The following is an 18,924-nucleotide window of genomic DNA, read 5'->3' as shown; positions in this document are numbered from 1 at the left end:
ATCTAAAACCCATTTTCTATTGATTTATTGTAGTAATTACATTTTTATGTGGCACGTCTCATACAAATTAATACAAAACAATGTGGTTTAAAAGTATTTTCTTAAATCAGAAAAGAAAAGCAAAAGTGGGAACATAAAAAAATAATTAAAAAAGAGACATTTAATAATAAGTCAATAATAATTACTGGACATGATGAAACAAGAGAAAAAAAATCAAAGTTGAACCAATTATTCAAGTAGTCGATTGACAGACAATGAATCAGCAATAATTTTTCATAATTATTTGTTACAGCTGTATATCTTTTGGTTTTGGAAAGAAACACCAATGCAAATGTCTCAATAACGAACCACAATACAATGAGTTCAAATTACATGGAACAAATATTGAAAGCTAACACCTACAAACTCTCAGCACTGGATCGCTTATTTGCTGATAAAGCTACGTATTATAACATCTTCCAATGTCTCAAGACTCTATCTGCAAAGAATCAGGAGCAGAAAGCAGGTCTGTATCAGAGTGATACTGTTTATCTGCAATCAACACTTTTGCTTTCATTCAAAAGCTCGTATGGAAGATGGCCATTTAAAATGAATACAAATGATGATCATGGCCAAACAAAGTCAATACAGTTGGCCTCTATGATCTCTATCTATTAATTATTCCGTTATTGCAGTAGCCTCAGGAGTGACGTCAGTAACCGGCCACAGCCCCGACAGCTCTGAGATGCTTTCTACTGGTGGATACTTAAGAGAAGCAGAAACAAAACATCTCTGAGCAGAGCACTCTCTCACTGAGTGAAACTCACTGTTAAGACAGATTTCTCATTTCTACTCATCAGTTTTGATTTGTCATTTTGTGAGTTAAGTCCTCCAGTAATCATACTGAATAAAAGTGGTGAATCTACAAGGTGTGATTAGCAGGGACTTCTCCAATTACTTTTTGACTCTCATAGGGTATAACTGCTGAATAAAACAAAAAAAAAACCTAAGGAAAAAACGTACGAAAGTAAATGAAAATCAGTGAAGGAGCAGTTTGAGTGCAAACTTCGCAGCGGCTCTTACACAAGGAGTAAAAAAACTAAACACCCAGAAATGTTTCCATGATCCATCACCCAACACAAGGCCTTGACTCACCAAATGGAAACCACCACACACACACACACACACACACACACACACACACACACACACACACACACACACACGTTGGGTGGAGGATGTAATCCAAACAAAGCCAGTCTCCTGCCGCCCAACATCTAACGGTGGAGCATCACAAGCTGAGCAGAAATGTGTCGACATGCTTCTTCAGCTGCTGAAAGTAAACTCAAATTTGATTGTAAAGTATTGAACTTTCAGCTTTATATTACAGCAAATCACAACTATTGGTTGAGATGATCTTCATGCGGTCTTCATATGGTCTACATGTGGTCTACATGTGGTTACAGACCCCTTTTTCTCCGTTTCATTGAATTCTTCCTCTCACTTTAAGATCTGAGGTGACTACTGAGCCATGTTGTGTTTTGTCTCGTATAAACTACATATAGGCTGATGAACCAGCCCGTGGGTGTGTGTTGTAGTTACGTAAATTAACCACACATGTCATTTTGTATCAATTCATTTGATTATCCTAATTTCACCGCAATCCACCCTGGAGGTAGAAAACTGTCACACGGGTATTGTAGAGGTATAAAGGCGCTAAATGTGAGATGTGACGTACATGTTGTTGGTTTCATTCATGATAGACCAGCAGCCGAAACAAACCAGATCCGTTAAAGACAGAGAGGAGGCGGCGCTGCGCCACACACACACACACACACACATAAACACACTCACAATGAGGTGAAAAGCGAGGCTGCTTACCCAGAAGATGAAGTTGAAGAAGAAGAGCATGTACTTGATGCATTTGGTGCAGCCTTCGACCCCCATGGCGGTCCGTCAGACAGAGAGATGTGGCGCAGAGTTAACGGGAGCGTGCGACTAGCTGGAGCTCAACTGAGGATCTGGATTTCAGTTCGGAGACAGAGGCAACACCCAGCTCCTCCCTCCCGCCCTCACTGCAAAACAGAGCATCCCCCGTTATAATCCAGCCCGACAACACAACACTTCCCGTCTCAGCCTTCAGAATAAAACCCATATTTGAAGGACGAGTTCACTGTTTTTCAAGTCTGTTTTTACAGTCAGGAGCACAAATGAACATTGAAACATGTTTTTCTAGCTGTTATCATTCCTCCTGTTCATATTGACCGTTAGAAGATCCCTTCATAATGCACTTATAATGTAAGTGTTGGGGAATCCACAGTCCTCCATTTGAGCAAAAATGTATTTAAACGTTTATCTGAAGCTAATATGAAGCTTCAGACGTCGAAATAAGTCAAATCAAGTAGCTATATTTCAATGTTAGTCTTTTTAGTGCCAAAGTCCCTCTTTTTGTTACTATACTTCCACCACATTTGATGCTAAAAAGACTGTAAATGTGGCAGATATCCACTTGATATGACTAACTCAGACTGCTGAAGCCTCATATAAGCTCCACATCAACTTTTAAATGCATTTTTGCACAAAATGACTGTGTGGACACACTGTGGATTTTGGCCTCCATCACTTATATTGAAAGCACATTTGAAGGGGATCTTTTGATGGCCAGTATGAACAGGAGGAATGATTACAGCGAGGAAAACCTCTTTCACAGTTCATATGGACACCTGACTGTTGTTTTAAGACACACTTGATAAATTGTGAATCTGTCCTTTAACAACGTGCTTCAACATTTTTGCCCTGATTAGGTATCTGTGCTTCAGTTCAGCTGCTGTTCTGTCTCTCTGTAAATTGTTTTTCTCAAAACATTTTAGCTCAGCAAATCTCTCAGTGTGAGGTGGAGTTGCATGGAGCCGTTCCAGCCAAAATAATTGAACTGAAGCAACAAATAAAAGCAATAACTTGGCAGCAGAATAAGCTGGAAACTCAACAATGACACAGTATCATCTTGTAATGTTGTTGTAGTGAACATGTTAGCAAACAGCTGCCTTTTACATATACAGCAGACACATCATTCATTTGGAGTTGTGATTCTGTCCATCTGAAAAATGTAAGTATATTCACTCTCCTTTTAGCTCTGGTTTGGTCTCCACAAATTGTGTAAAATATCTGGTTTAGCTGCTAAATGTTCCACTACATTCAGCAGTGAGTCACTAACTTTGTCTGTCATTTGGTTCTGGGCAGTTTGTTTGCGGTAGACTTATGAATTTTATTTGCTCTGAACAGCTGCTGCTGTTTGAAAAAGGTTTGATGAGATGCAGTGAGACTGAACCAGATGAGTAAAGTTGAGGTTGTAAAACCAAAACAAGGAGCTGGAAGACACTAAAAAGGGAAGTACAGAGCGATGCAAAACCTTTCATTTCGCTCATTTTTATATACATTAATATATCCGTTAAGCTTTATAGAAAAAAATGTAATGATAAAAATAAACAATATGATTTTAAAATTGTAATTTTAATAGGGTAAGTCAAATAATAAGACAGTATTTCAACAAATTTTGATGGTAATATTTTGTGTCATTTATCTGCCTATTTGAATATTATTTATATCAAGATTAACATACTTTTTATTATATATTATATATTATATTTTACATGAAACTAAAATTATAATATGCATTATACATACAATACATTCAATTAAATTGTTGTTGTTGTTGTGTTAATACTTCATTAAAATGGATTAATAACTGTCTTTCTGTTGTGTGTTTTCAGTAATGTATCAAACTTGCTCCCCAAAATCACAAAGTACATCCTGAAATTATTTTCAAGCTCCAGTATTAACTTGTGAAATTCTAATTAGTGACATAGTAACATAGTAATTAGTTACTATATATAACTAATTATTATATTACTATATCACTAATTACTGCTTGAAGGCAGTATTGAGTAGAGCGAATGTTCACAAGGAATTTTAAAACATGAGTCACACTCATGTGTAAGGTGAGTAATAATGAGTTTTTCACTCCAACAGGATGACAGATGAAATAAAATGCGCACAAACAATTTGTACTTGGTGTGGTAAGCCTTTTAAATTCTTACAATTATAGCAATGTATTACTTATGATATACTATATGATCGTTTTTACATACAAAGTAATAATTATGAGCTACATTAACATTTTGAGAGGCTGAGTCATAAATCTGACCCACCTGTCTGGCAATGGAGTGCAACCTGTTCAGTGTTTCCTACAAACTTAGCCAGAAAATATCAATGTACTATATATGGGTTGTTGTTTTTTTTCTTATATTTTACAATAAACACCTACAGATTCCTATAAATAAATCTGGTCTCTAAGGATTGGTTTCAACATTGGCCTATAATTTATGGTGGATATTTGTGGATTTCTTTAAAAACAACCACATTAGCTAGAGTTTCATGCCTTATTTGTCTTGTATTATGGACGGTGACATATAATGTAGGGATATCTTTTAATTTTTATTTTCCCACAATGCCACATTATGGGATTTGATTTTGAAGGACAAATGCTCATGTTTCAGAAGTATCTCTAGCTAAGTGTGAAATCTTGACAGAGCTGCTTAGACTAGCCTCAGCTTTCTGTTTCTGTCTGTTTTCTTTTCATTTTGCCAGATTAACATGATAATGAACAGTTAAATGACCATTGAATTACAGCGAGTATGAGGGAGGCTACAGGAATGATATGATTTATATATTGGTTTTAGAGATTTAATTGATAAGTGGGATTAGTTATGTCAATAAACTGGCTTCAGTCAGCTGGCTCATGTCTTTCTTTTTTAAGATTTGGCCTGAAAGTATATTTTCAGAGAAATTTATTTTCTCCTTTTTCAAATGATTTAAGGTGCAAGGTCAAGCAGGTCTTAAATCTGTGGGATCAATCAGGGCAGAAAGTTGGCCCCAGACAGTAATTTGCTATTAACAGAGACCCTCATTGGCTGGGAACAGAACTTCACTTCACTTTCACTTTTACTTTTCACATTCATTTTTACTTTCTATACTATTTCAGGCTTTGATTCTACTCTCAGAATAGTTTCAGAGCTACTCATTTGGTCAAAGTTCCATGTTTTTTATTTATCTGGGGAAGTTCCACTGTGAGGAAGTCACCCTTATAACGCTCTGATCACATAGTTACACTGGGGCAACTGGAAGGGCAAGGCAGTGATGATGAGAGGGAAGCCCCCAATCCTGATTTACTTTGCAAGCCGAGGACCTTCTGGTCACAAGATCACTTCTCTAACTTTGGGCCACCACTGCCCTTATTTCAGTTTACATTTCAATCATTTTAATTAATGACCTTGAAGGAATTTCTGTAACCTACAAGTAAAATCTGATTAGACATACTGTACATTTACATTAAGTTTGTTGGAACAGTTGAGAAATTAAATTTTTGATTTAAGTTTCTTTGGACAGATTCAACATGACCTGCCAGTATCATCGCAGTTAAAGACATTAAAGTATCAACTGGTGAGTGATCAAGGTAAAATGTATGTGGTCAACCCTTGTTAAAAAACACTGTACCCAGCTGCTTGAGAAAATTGTTATTATCGTTATTTTCATGTTTTTTTATTTTCATTTTATTGACAGTCGAAAGTCTACAGACATGCTATAATCGAACAGATATGCTATAATCGACTCTGTGCTGATACATAGAGGTTGGGACTTTATTAGATTATTGGCTATGAATTAAAAGTCTTAGTCTCAGAAGTCTTACAAAAAGAGCTTTTACCTCTTTCTAGCTTTTTTACAACCATAACACAAGCCTAAGCAGCAAATGGAACTGGTTCAATTGTCATGTGACCTTAATATAGAAGTCTGGTCACCTAGGCTTTATTTCCACCTGGTGTTTACATGTGATCTGTATCTGGATACATTATCTGGATAATGGCATCTGATCCACGGGCCGTTGCATTTATACTTGGTATTAGTGTTTTCGTTGTTTTCATTCTCAGATCTCGATTCATTGTGATCAGATCTCAATATGCAGATAGTTAGGTGGACAAAAAACTTGGTGCGTCTTAGGTCAAGTGACACAATGTCATGGATGGGTGTCATTCATTTTATTCAAGGGAATAAAGCTAATAGCTAATAGCTAATAGCTAGCTATTTCTACTACTTGTAGCATTTATTGGGCTTGCTTAAGCTGGCAGGAGGAGGCAGAGTGACCTTTCAACTTGCTGGGTTAGGTTTTCTTAAGAGTTTGGCCACACTGTACAGATTGCATTTACATCTGGTGTCAAGCGTCAGATATGAATGCCCCCCTGATCTTTCTCTGGCTGTCCACTGACTGCCGATCAATGATTTTTACCCCTTCCCAATCAATGCTGTGACCATCAGCTGTTCACAGGCAGCTGATGTCTGTTTCCAGGATCCCTGCTGTTTCACCGATGTAGTGTTCCCCCTAGCTGTCACATGTGATGTCATACACCATACCAGTTACATACCAGTTTTCCTCTCCAGGGGGATCCTAAAGTGTTGAATGGTTATTCCAATCACATATGTAAGGGAGCCTCACTGGTTGATTTAGCAGTGTCCTTAATGGTCTTAAGCCAGGGTATGTTTCTCATCATTCACTCCTTGTATCTGTTGGCCCTGAGTGTCACTCAGACATGCTGCACCTCCCTCTCTCTATCTAGTTTTTGACTCAACCCTTAATAAATAATAATAAAGGATGTGTTTCTGAACCTTAACATTGACTGTAGGTTATTAAGTCATTATTATTTAAAGTTATAGACAAATACTTAAGATTTGAAACCAAGTTTCAGAAGATTTAATATTTTTTCACCATAATTGTATTCCTGACAATGTGGGGAAGACATTGAAAAACAAAACAGTTAAATAAAGAAATGTGGAAAAAAAGTAAAACACAGTTTTTCATGGTTAGTCAAACTTTTCTTTGTGGGGGCAGGGCTGGGCTGAGGGAATTTGGACTCATGCCCGTAGTATTTCTAAAATCCTGGCAATGGCCTTGGCTTAAGCAACCGTAATCAGGGTGACTGTGAGCAGTTGCACATGTTCGGACTGCACATAAATACAGACTATCTGAATGAACCATTTGATGATCTAAATTACAATATATTGTGTGTAGTGTGTAACAGTTCCTTGAGAATTAATTTACCTTTAGTGTTGTGTTTTTCTGCATTTGTTACTTGAAATTTAGTGGGAGCTGTTTTGTTTAACTGTAATTTTGATAACTGTCTTGAAACAAACATTTTTGTGTATAATGGCAGTTATAACATAAAACTCTCCAGAGAAACAAAAAAAAAGTGGTAAGACCTCTGGACCAGTGTGATATTGATGGTTCATAGGTTTGGTTATGAAAGAAGTAACTTGTCTGCTATTGTACTTCTGGTATTGTACTTTATCTATTATTACAGTTCCCCACTGGGTCTGTGAGTTGAGATACACACCTACAAAGTAACCACAAGAGGGTGGTACTCAGCTGTAATGCACACAGTTGCAGGCCTCCTGAAGGTTGCTGCACACAGGATGGAGAGCAGTCAGTGGAGTAGACACAATGTCTTCAACAGCCATGCAATCTGGTGCAATTTCATTCCACAGAAATGCAGTAAATACTACCTTTGTGAAGCTATGAAGTAAATAATGTTCAAATGTATTTAGAGTATTGGAGAGTGAAATGTTGTTGCACTTTAAATTGTAAGTTGTACTTTATATTTTGTCCACTTGTTCCTTTGTGCAAGGTGAGTGTTGAATTATATGTCTATTTCACTGATTCTTTAAAGGATAAGGCTGGTATTATTCTATATTTTTCTTATTTTCTTTCCTGTGAAAAGACCAACACAAACAATATCTCAAAATATCTCTCAATACCCTCTGAAATTCCTATCCTGTGTGACACACATTCTTGTTAGTATATGAAAAAACAAGGACGGCCAGAAACCAGACTATCATGGGGCATTAAAACTATCCATTTAATAAAAAATAAGAACGTAAACATCAAAATTTTACCAATAATGAACATTCATTCATCAGAGCCAATTAAGGTTACAAGCTACAGACAGTCAATGTTACAGTGTCAATTTAATCAGGGATGTCCCGAGTCACTCAGGGACAATCAAAGCATTTTTATTGGATTGGTATCTACTATATAAAGCCTGTTCCATATCCAATTAACAAAGGGATTGTAATCCATTGCTGTCTGGGTATGCCAGCTGTCAGCAACATCTCATAGTGTACAAACAAACAGCCGTCATAGGATCCATCATCACAGTGTAAATTGGTAGCATCAGAGAGTAGCCTTCACATTAACAAAGCAACAAAGTATGGACTTTATTACTTTTTAAAACTTTGACTTGATTATACATTTATTAAAATACTATCACATAAAGTAAGATAAATTAAAACACTGTGAGTTACCCATTTAGGCAAGATCACCCACATTATTACACCACATGTCATATACTTTTATAGTCATATATGACAACAGAAATCAATCACACAACTACGCACTTTCACATTACTTGTTGCATTTATTACCGTTTACAGCCAACAGTAAAGCCAAGTTCAAAACATTTGTCTGGTGCTTGTGGACGTCCCCACACAAATGTCAATAGATAGATTAGAATAATGAACGATTCAGGAAATCACTGCTGCCATTTGTTATTTGTCATTATTCATTATTTTGCGCCTCTATTACAGTGACAAGAACCTTCAAAGCTGCTACTGGTTGCAAATGGCTTTTGAACTTCAAAGCCCAACACAGCTATGGTCCACCAACACAGGTGTTATCACTTATTTTGTCTGATTAGACCTCTTCTCACAACTAGGTGGGTGTGTACATCTCCCTCACCCTTCTGTTAGTTTCGTTGTATTTCCAGTCCGGTTGAATCGGACTCTGGTTTCTTTTTCTTGGTAAAATTTGTTTGGACAGATCTGAACACAGCAGTCATACTCAGGAAGTGGTCTTGGTCTGGTCACAAACGAATTCTGGAGCAGTTTGTGGTGGGAACATGATCCGACCTCGATCCAACTCAACTACAAGGCGTACTCTGCAAATTGGAGCTAAGTGGCTACTGTAGCCAAGTGGGCTTTGCACGGTCGGATGAGAATGACTGAAATTAACAGCTGCTAGCAGCTGCCCAGAGATATATTGAGGTCCAACCTGGACTAGCAATGAAGTAACACCCCATGAATGTTTAGAAACGCCCTGAGAGTCCAAAATGGAGGACACTATAATTTTTTTGTGTGTCTTACCCTTCTCTACTGAATTAGAAGTAACACCAATAGAGCTTTCCTCTTCTTATTCATTTTGCCACCAGTGAAACTAGTCACAAAAGTTTCCACTTTATAATTCACTTAGTACAGAGCTAATTAGCTTTCAGACATATTAACTTCCATTTTCTATGCTACTTCTATCATTGGCCTAAGCTTAGGCTAACTGCATGTTGCAACTATACTATGTCTTAAGATATAATATCGGATCTCTCAGATGAGAACTTGGGGCAAACTGGATCAGAATGTATACGGAATTAAAATGTATAACCCATAATATCATTTTAACCCTATTCAAGATTATCAAATCACAACAGGTTAGGCTAACCACCATCTTAATACAGGTTAGTATCCTAGTTTGCCCAAAGTTTTCCCTCATTGCCCCATTCTCACCAAACCCCATCCAACCTCACATATTCCAGCCCATTTATACCCAGTCCATCCAACCCAATAAACCCAACTCCAAACTTTACCAACTCCAGCTAACCTCTTTTCACCCTAATAAACCGGGTACTTGCTGCCGTGTAATTCTCCTGAAACCCTTTCTGAACCCCACTGAATCCGATGCACTCCTCCCAGCCTGATCCTCCTTCAGCTAACCCAAGGCTCGCCTCAGGCTCTCAGATTTATGTTGAGTCGGTTCAGGGCGTCCTCTACAATGTCCAACTCATGCCGGATGTCCTTCACCATGCTGTTGATGCTGTTGGTGTCCCTCAGGACGTCCACACTCTGGGTGTAGGGGTTGTAGCATACTGTGAATGGGCGACGGATGGTCTTGGCAAACTCCCTGTACACACAAAGCCATTCAACCAAACTTATAGTAATCTCAAGTAGAAAATTGACATTCCATGATCTATCATTACATTAAATCCTCCCCGACAAAGGAAGGACTTTGATATACTCAAAAGTTTAATTAACTCAAATATATTAACATAAACAAAACTGTGAGGTATCTCCTCGGGCAAAACTTTATTACAGCTAAGCTAAGGTCCACATCTAGAGGCATTGGAAAGGTAACTGCTAGAACATGGAGACTAAAATCAAATGTTGCCAACTTTTGTTGAAATACAGTAGGTACAGCGGTTTTTAAAGAAATTATGGGAAATATGCTTGTTTGCCTTCTTTTTGAGAGTGAGATGAGAAGACTGACTCTCAGACACATGGGTGGTATCAATTTTCTCATCCAACTCTCATAAATAAGTAAGTTTGCATATTACTCAAAATGTTGTGGGCATTATGAAACATCTGATAATGTCACAACAGAGCCTTTTTAATGACAATTGGTTAGATTATCAGCTAATTACAACAGAGGTGATATAAAAATAGTTACAGAATCGATTTCAGCTCCCTTCAGCTACAAAGGGACATTGTGCATTTGCAGAGCAGAATTCTACTCACCTCATCTGGTTCTTGGCTTCCTCAAAACTCTCTGAAACAAAGTAAACTTCTTGGAATGTAGTAATCATGCATTCCTGTTTACAGGTCAGCATGGGGTCAAATGGAAGGGTATGAGCCTTGTCAGACAAAGCATGCTAATAGAAGAAAGAGAAATATTGTGGTCAGATTTTACATTTTAGTCACAACATACAGACATATTTACATACTGGGAGAATGTCCTTCCTAACCAGGTTGGTCAAGTAACATAGGTTTGGCCAACTGCATAAATGTTATAACAGGGTTACAATTAGCTTAAACACAGAATATAAGAATAAATGGTAACAGAAGCTAACTAAGACTTTCCACTTGACATAGATTGCTGTAGATGGTTGATGTTGTATGAATGTGATTGGTTATGACCGGTCTTTATTAATATAATTAATCACTTAAATCATGATCATTAATCAGAAAAAATCTTATGTCACAACTTTTTCCATATTTACAATCAATCACTTTGTGTGACCAAGGCAACTAAAATTATGAAAAGAAAATGTTTCTTGATCCAGGAGTTATGATCCAAAATGTCAAGTGTTTTGTTAATGGCCATGTTTACACACAATGGTCATACTATTGGATCTGGATCTGCACAAAAAAGTAAACATTTCTCACTTGGCCTACAGCCTTACTATTCACCAAACTTCATTTACTTATCCTATTGTATTGAATCTTTTAGATGCCTTGATAGAGAACAATCAAACAAACAAACAGCAATGAAAACCTTTATGGAGGTAAAAAAAAAAAAAAAAAGAGGCTGAGCAGAAGAGGGTTCATCATTTCATGGCAACAGGAACATTCATGTGGATCAAAGCATCCGGTACATAAGTTAACCTAATTAAGACAACCTGAGTATAACTAACAGGTAGTTTCTTTGGTATGGAAATACACAGTATAAGCAATAAGTGCAACAGATTAGCTTGTATTACCTTGAGTTCACTGATGGAGGAGAGGAGTCCAGCTCCATAGGCCCTCAGCCTGCCATCTTGCTTACATAGACCAAACTCCACTGTGAAGAAATAACACTGGAATACAATAAAATTAAATATTACTTTATGCTATTCATGTCGGCACCACAAAAATTGGAGCATCAGTGGCAAAAAAAACACGTCCATCTCTTAAATTTTAATCTCTTTAAAATAATGCAATATTTCTTTCTGTTTTAACAACTACAGATAGAAATTATAAGTAGTGTTGACTGTGAGTAGCCCTAGTGTGGATGTGTGTGTGTATGTTTGTGTGTGCATGTGTCTTTGTGTTTTCTCACTGTGGCCAGTTTCTGTACAGCATCATCTGAAGCCCCTAGTGATGCTAAACCAAGCTCTTGAGAGAACTGAGCGAAGCTGGGCTCAGCAAGCAGGGGAACGTGACCCAGCAGCTCATGGCATGTGTCCCTACATCAAACATACAAGAAATATAAACACAGGCACTTACTTTGCTAAAAAAAAAAATCCTAGTAAAAAAAAAAAGAGTGACTTAGAAGTCATAACAAGTGAATGTGTTGTGTGTGCATATATGTGTGTGTACTCACGGTTCAGGTGTGTACAGGGGTTCAGAGCCGTGGCGGACATACTGAGTACAGTGGAACACTCTGAAGGCCAGGCCTGCTAGAAAGTCTCTGGGGGAGAGGTAACCTGCCACTGGCCTGATGATGAAGCCTGAGCGCTCTATTCAAACACACCCATACACACACAAACACACACACACTCTCTGTCTATTTGTTCTGTAGAAAGTCTAGGTCTGTGGCCTACCTAGAGTAACCGGGTCATTGGGTCAAATGCAAGAACCACAAGTATGAGCAGATTTGTTTTTAAGAGACATGTGAGTGATGTGAACTTTGTTGTCACATTGACCAACTGTCTCGTACTTTGAACAAAATTACAGCAGGTTAGATATGAAGAAAATTCTTGAGTGTTCAGGCCTGTCGTACAACTCATACAGTAAACAGAGAGTCTGCCGTCCTCTACAGGGGGAAAACATTTGTTTGACTCTAAAATTCTAATGCCATAATTTAAGGGAATTTGGAGTTTCTATATGTTACAAAAAAATGCAACATGTTTATCACCGCCCACCACCCAAAAGGTTTATAAATTGTCTCTCTGCTATGTAAAAATGTCCATAATCTCTGAGATGTTGATGGCTAGACAGTAGATTCTCAACTTAATGTGTTCGCTGGTGTTGTCTAATGTTGCTAGACATCAGTTATTTATTATTATATTAATACATCATACTATAATATATTACATATATCATTATTTATTCAAATGTTTTTACTGAATCTCAATGTTTTACTCAATTAACAGCTGTGATGCTCTAATCTGACAAAGCTGGTTTATAGTAGTTGTAAATACTCACCCTTGAGGAAGCGTGAGATGTCTTCCAGCTGTGGGATATTGTCCTCCCTGTAGTTACAGTATGTGGACAGCAGAGGAAGGTTCTTCAGATACTCCTTGCAGGCATGACTGGGATACAGCTTGTTGAGTTCCCTGAACACCACGCCCCAGGTACGAACCTCCTCTGCTGTGAAGTCTATACGCGGAATAGCTTCGCCGCTGACAAACAGAGAGAGTTAGTTGCTTGTTAGCTTGTTGACTTCAGTAAAATATAACTTTAAGAGACAGCTTACAAAATTTAGGAAAACAATGTAGCAATGTAATTAATTAATAGCTAATGTGTGATGTGGTGACACACTATTGGTGTATCTCAACAAGTGTTATCTTGGTTTCTTTTAAACGCAGTCACTCAGATTATTTAACTATTAAGAATGGTGTACCACAAGGATCTATATTTATCTTACTTCTTATTTTACTTTCCTCTATTTTTAATCAATAACCCTTTTGTGGAAAGTTATTAATTGTGGAGAGATTGTTTTGTTCAGTTGTATGCAGATGACACTGTTATGTACATATCTATTTCTGAAAATTAAAAACTCTACAATCTGAATTTTCTGTTGGTCAAATTTTTTTTTTAAGTATCTTATAGTTATATATTTATAATCATATATTGAATAAGCAGAAGTACTGCAGTTTACTAGAAACTAAATACTGTACTAAATACTTACTAGTCTAACTGAATAATCCTCTGAGTAGGCTAATAATTTTACTAATTGATCTCCACATGGCACTCTAGATTGAGTCATAATTTTCATTTAGTCATCACATTGATTTTATCATAAATAAAATAAACGTCAGCCTCATAATACCACATTGTTAAATAAATTGCTTTACTTGGAAGTGAGAAAAGAAATAGTCTCACAGCTAAATTACATGGACATATATCAGACCATATCTGCAATTTATCTTCATCATTATATTGTACAATAGTGTTTGTGGATATGTTTATATTTTTAAAAAGCACTTAGTTCCATTTAGATCATCACTTAGACTTTCTCAACATGCTTTCTTTTTTCTGTTTATAATTTGGAAAGCAATTAGTAACACTGACATTATGTTATTTTGGTGTGTCAGTTAATTCATCTTATGTTTTGTTAGTTTTGTGCAGATAATACTTGAGGACCCCCTTGAAAACAAAATGATGCATCTTAAGGAGCTTATTCTTAAATGTTGAAATAAATAACTAAAAATAGCTAAATGAAACAATTTCAAATGCTTTGCAGTTAGAATGGAACTTACTGTTTGTAGCTCATAGCCAAATCAGCAAAATATTTTCTTCTTTTACGATATATGTTGTCCTTAAATCCCTGCAAAAACAGTACACTCACACATATTAGAAAATAATAGAAAAGCAATTTTTGTTGGCTTTAGCACATGTTAGACAAGATATGAAAATTTGTGCAAAACATAAGTATCTCTGTCCTACATACTGGATGATCTGCATCCAGGTCAGAGCCATACATCAAAACCCGGTTCGCACATAGATCCAAATCAGAAATCTTCTTAGGGAACCAGGGCACATCAGCCATATCTGAAATACAGTTAGAGTTGACTATTTTAAATCAGCATGTTTCTCACTTGATTTCTGCTTTTGCATGTAATCATGAGTTAAATTGTGAATTACACTTTAAACAAATACACTTTTACAACTGGTGTTTTACAGGCCTGGATTATGGTATTTTCAGTTATATGTTTTTAAACTTGCATGGCCTACCATCATCAGCTAGAGTGAAGTTGTCTGCTGGCATAATCTCAACAATATCTGTATGCTTCCTCAGCAGCTGAGACAACTCCTTGAGCTGTTCATGGTCAGTGTCACAATCCACAAAGATCTCAAAGTCTGAATTCCTTCGTTTGGATTTGCGAGACTCGATATGAACAAGGTTGACATGTTTTTCCTGCACATACATCACATACAAGATGAACAAAACATGTAAAAAAGCTTCCAAACACGATCAAATGCAACATCCAGTGAAGATAATTTTGACAAAAATGATTCTGTAATTTGAATCTACATTTAAATATAAGAAAGCATCCTACAGTATGCTTTTAAAACTTTAAATGAAAGACCCACCTGGAAAAGCTTGAGTGCCTTGACAAGACCACCAATTTCATTTTTTAGTGAGAATATGATAGTTGCACCGCTTTTCTCAGAGCTGGAGGGGCTTCCATTGCAGACGCTCCTGTTGTCTTGGTTCTCATCAATTTTACTGAATGTAACCTTATTCATCTAAAAAAACAAACAACATTTATTCACACTGTGAACCACACTGCATCACTGATTTTCCTGTGGCCAGAAATACAGGCATGCTTTTTCTCAGGATTTGGTGGAGAGCAAATCTACGGCAGTTTAATGCTGCCACCACAACAAAAAATATCTGCTCAGTTTACTCGAAGGAGAAAATTATCTTGAAAAGTATTACATTGTTACAAAAAGGTTTTCTCATTATAATGACAGAGTTTACTTGTTCTAACAAGATAATTCTTCTCTTAATAATGAGAAACAGCTTGTTATACTGAGATGCTTATTCACATTAAAATGAGTACACTTTCTTATTATAATGAGAATAAATCCTTGTTAGAATGAGAAAGGTGTTTCAAATACAGACTGTATATGTATCTCAGAAAAACAGCAGTGTTGCTGCAGCTTTTAGGGCTAACACAATCAAATTCTCCTAGTAAGCAACTTAGGAAGGGTTTCTATCTTCATGCGGACACTCTGAAGGACACTGTCCACACTGCGTCTCTATTGGAGAAAGAACCAAAGTGACATTCTAGATGGATTTCTGAAAGCCCATGTGATGTGTTTGCCACAACTGAAGTACAGGCTATTATGAGAAAACTTTAGCATTATAACAAGAAATGTATTTCGTAATAATACATTGTCTTGTTATAATGAGATTATAGAAACATTTTCTCATTATAGAAGTTTTAATGTGATTGTTTTTTGAGATAATGCTGGACTGGTAATGACATGAGCAGCAATCTCATTCAGATTGGAGGCAGCTTTCATGATAGTCTCCTTTTAATCCTCCTTTACAGCAACGGATTAACCAGCAGTACCAGGTAGACATGTATCCTCCTAACACCTTGGCTGAGGGAAGCAAGAGAAACTAGACCAATTAAACCTGCCAGCAACTACTGTATATCATCATTACTTTGGAAATGAATATGAAAATGACCAAGCTGCCCATGGGGTTTCTGTTAAATATTTTACATTTGTAAATTTTTTTAAATGTTTGAAATTGGTAAACACCTGTTATTTTTAAGTTTAAATTATGGGTCTACGTCTTGATTGGCTTTGTTGCAAGTTGCATTCAAATAAATCAATACAGAAAAAGTGGACATCAGTGTTTTAGAATGTTCATTCCAATTAGAGTTTTTTTTTTTTTTTTTATCAGCTCATCAAGGAAACACAGAACACAAGCATCATTAGTGCTACTTACTTCGTTGTTGAGCTGCTTCTCCTCATAAGCAGAGTTTACCGAGTCAAAAGACCTTCCTTTGCGTGGCCCCTGTTCATCAGTCTTCTTTGCATACATGCCTGTCCCAGGATTAGTAGAAATGTGATTTAACTTTTGCTCAGTAAAGTGCTGTTTATTCTACCCTGGCTAGAACTAAGCTTGAAACTAGATGACAGTGAGTTTTCTGAAAGGAAGACAGCCTCTCTCAGCAGCAGCAGCAGACTTTTACATCAGCTACAGAATGAGTTGCCTGTGGTACTGTCACACAGAGCAAAATGCTGTGGTATTTATGAAGCCCTGGTGGAGGGGAGGGCACATGGAGAGAGGGAGCAGCCATTTCTTTCAGCAGGAGGGAGATTAGAAATAGGGTCACGATTAACATCAGGGCTGAGATGTCACATGGCCTGACATGTAAACCAAAGAAGGGCACTATGACTCCTTCATAAGTGGCCCAAGTACTCAATCATGTGTCCTTACTATGTTAATTTTTTTTTAAAAATGTATGTATACATGAATCATACCAGTGGCATGGTGAAATTCATCCATGAGTCTTTGTACTACTGCTAACTACTGCTACAGCTAACATGCTGGCTAGCCAGCTAGCACTGCATTGTGGAATTGTTAGCCATTCATAGTGTTGCACTTGTTTTGAATAGTGACAAAAATAGTTGTGCAAAGAAAGAAAAGCGTAGCATAACAACTTGGCAACTTAGTAAATGTGTTTAACTTTTTATAAAAGGTGACTTATTAGAAAGTGTTACCTAACAATACCCAACAATGTTTTGTCAGCCCCAGATTTTGTGATGTGTGGCGTAATTTCGGGTTGGTGTCTGTTTAATCCAGTCTCTATGAACCAGACTGGCAGGTTGGGAGATCAAACCATGGTGGCACATGATCAGTCATTACCACACCATTAGTTTTTGCCATTACATAAACTCCATTCCATTTTCCGCCGCTTATCCACGACCGGGTCCTGGTGGCATCAGACTGAGTAAGGAAACCCAGACATCCCTCATCCCAGCAACACCCTCCAGCTCCTCCTGGGGGATCCCAAGGCGTTCCCAGGCCAGAAGAGATATGTAGTCCCTCCAGCATGTTCTGGGTCTGCCCCGGGGTCTCCTACCAGTTGGAGGTGCCTGGAACACGTCCAGAGGGAGGCGTTCAGGAGACTTCCTAAGCAGGTGTCCAAACCACCTCAGCTGGCTCCTTTCGATGTGAAGGAGCAGTGGCTCTACTCCGAGCTCCCCCCAGATGTCCAAGCTCCTCACTCTATCTCTAAGGCTGAGCCCAAACACCCTCCAGAGGAAACTCATTTTGGCCGCTTGTATCTGTGATCTCATTCTTTCAGTCACTACCCAATGGTCATGCTGTGAGGGTTGCGACATAGACAGACTGGTAAATTCTATCAGACTGTGTGATTGGATATTTGGTTGCAATGGTAATGATGGCAATTCTTAATACAAAACTGAAAAATACCAAGACAAATGGCACATTTAAAAAACTGTATTAACTGTGCTATCAGTCATATTTATTTCTATTCTCATCTATCCATCCTGGTGGAAAGTGTAATCACTTTGCTTAATCAGCTGTCTTTGTACTCACTGTTACCAAGGTAGAAATGAGGTGTAACCAGTCTGCATGGTCGGGTAATGATGCGACTGTTATTATGTTTATGTGAAGTTTTCACTTTCAGTAACAACATTAGGGGTGAAAATTATGAGATTTCCTCTGTTGGAAAAACTGTGAATCACACATTTTCAGGGAATAGCTGAGGGTTTGTGGCTGCTTTCATTCACTTTTTTCACATGACAGAAATTCTTAGACTGGATTGTTTTGGATTTCCAAGTTTGGTTCCAAGTTTACAGACATATGTGTACTTGATTAATGCACCTTTAAATAAAATAGGATGTCGATTCCCAACATTCGAGGGAGAAACCATGTGATTGCTTGAAAATATTCCTTGCAGTATCAGGACTCCTGAAGGACGACTGAAAATATGGCTCAGTGATTTGTTAGGTCACACTAATTCTACCAGTTGGATAGTCATAGTAGGCACCGTAGATGTTCTTATTTTCCAGACAAAAGTGTTCGTATTAATGGAGTTGGCACAAAGGGATCAAGATTACGTCTACATTAAACTAGCTAAATTCTAAAATGCCATTTTCAACAGCGACATGCATCCACAGCAGGAGTTTCAGGTTGTTTCTGTCAATACCTCCATCCACATTAAAACGCCAAAACAGGTAATTCTCCTCCTATTGGGCATGTGTAGAGGACAGACAAGTAAGTCAGCCACAGAAAACCGATGAAGAAGGTATAATATTTCTGTTTCCGTGGTGGCTTCCTGACATTTTGTTTATTGTGAGCAGCTTACAACAGTTTCAGCAAGAGAA

At 37.5% G+C, this 18,924-nt stretch overlaps 2 protein-coding genes across 2 annotated transcripts in view; both read right to left on the bottom strand.

The window, feature by feature from the left end:
- The window catches only part of LOC137187672 (CD81 antigen-like), a 31,626-nt gene extending 29,651 nt beyond the window's left edge, over positions 1–1,975 (bottom strand). The window contains exon 1 of the mRNA XM_067596754.1: positions 1,861–1,975. Within this exon, the coding sequence (XP_067452855.1) occupies positions 1,861–1,926 (66 nt within the window). The 5' untranslated portion in view covers positions 1,927–1,975. The remainder of the gene's footprint in view (positions 1–1,860) is intronic.
- Positions 1,976–7,917: 5,942 nt separating this feature from the next.
- LOC137187646 (tryptophan 5-hydroxylase 1-like) lies at positions 7,918–16,889 on the bottom strand. Its single transcript, XM_067596705.1, has 11 exons — positions 16,514–16,889; positions 15,142–15,297; positions 14,782–14,965; positions 14,498–14,598; positions 14,307–14,374; positions 13,030–13,226; positions 12,206–12,341; positions 11,942–12,068; positions 11,604–11,699; positions 10,642–10,775; positions 7,918–10,030 (listed from the first exon to the last, which is right to left on the bottom strand). The coding sequence occupies exons 1-11, from the start codon at positions 16,607–16,609 to the stop codon at positions 9,856–9,858; spliced, it is 1,470 nt and encodes a 489-aa protein (XP_067452806.1). The 5' UTR covers positions 16,610–16,889; the 3' UTR covers positions 7,918–9,855.
- Between the last annotated feature and the right edge of the window lie 2,035 nt (positions 16,890–18,924).

The sequence above is a fragment of the Thunnus thynnus genome, chromosome 1 (genome assembly GCF_963924715.1).
Source record: "Thunnus thynnus chromosome 1, fThuThy2.1, whole genome shotgun sequence".
In the NCBI taxonomy this organism is placed as follows: Eukaryota; Metazoa; Chordata; class Actinopteri; order Scombriformes; family Scombridae; genus Thunnus; species Thunnus thynnus.
Note: the sequence above shows the minus strand (reverse complement) of the source record. Positions and strands in the feature narration are given on the sequence as shown.

Coding starts and splice junctions, on each gene's coding strand:
- LOC137187646 (XM_067596705.1), bottom strand. CDS start 16,609: ATGTATGCAAAGAAGACTGATGAACAGGGGCCACGCAAAGGAAGGTCT. Junction 15,298..16,513: donor AGAAGCAGCTCAACAACGAA/GTAAGTAGCACT, acceptor TTGTTTTTTTAG/ATGAATAAGGTTACATTCAG. Junction 13,227..14,306: donor TTGGCTATGAGCTACAAACA/GTAAGTTCCATT, acceptor TCTGTTTGTCAG/CGGCGAAGCTATTCCGCGTA.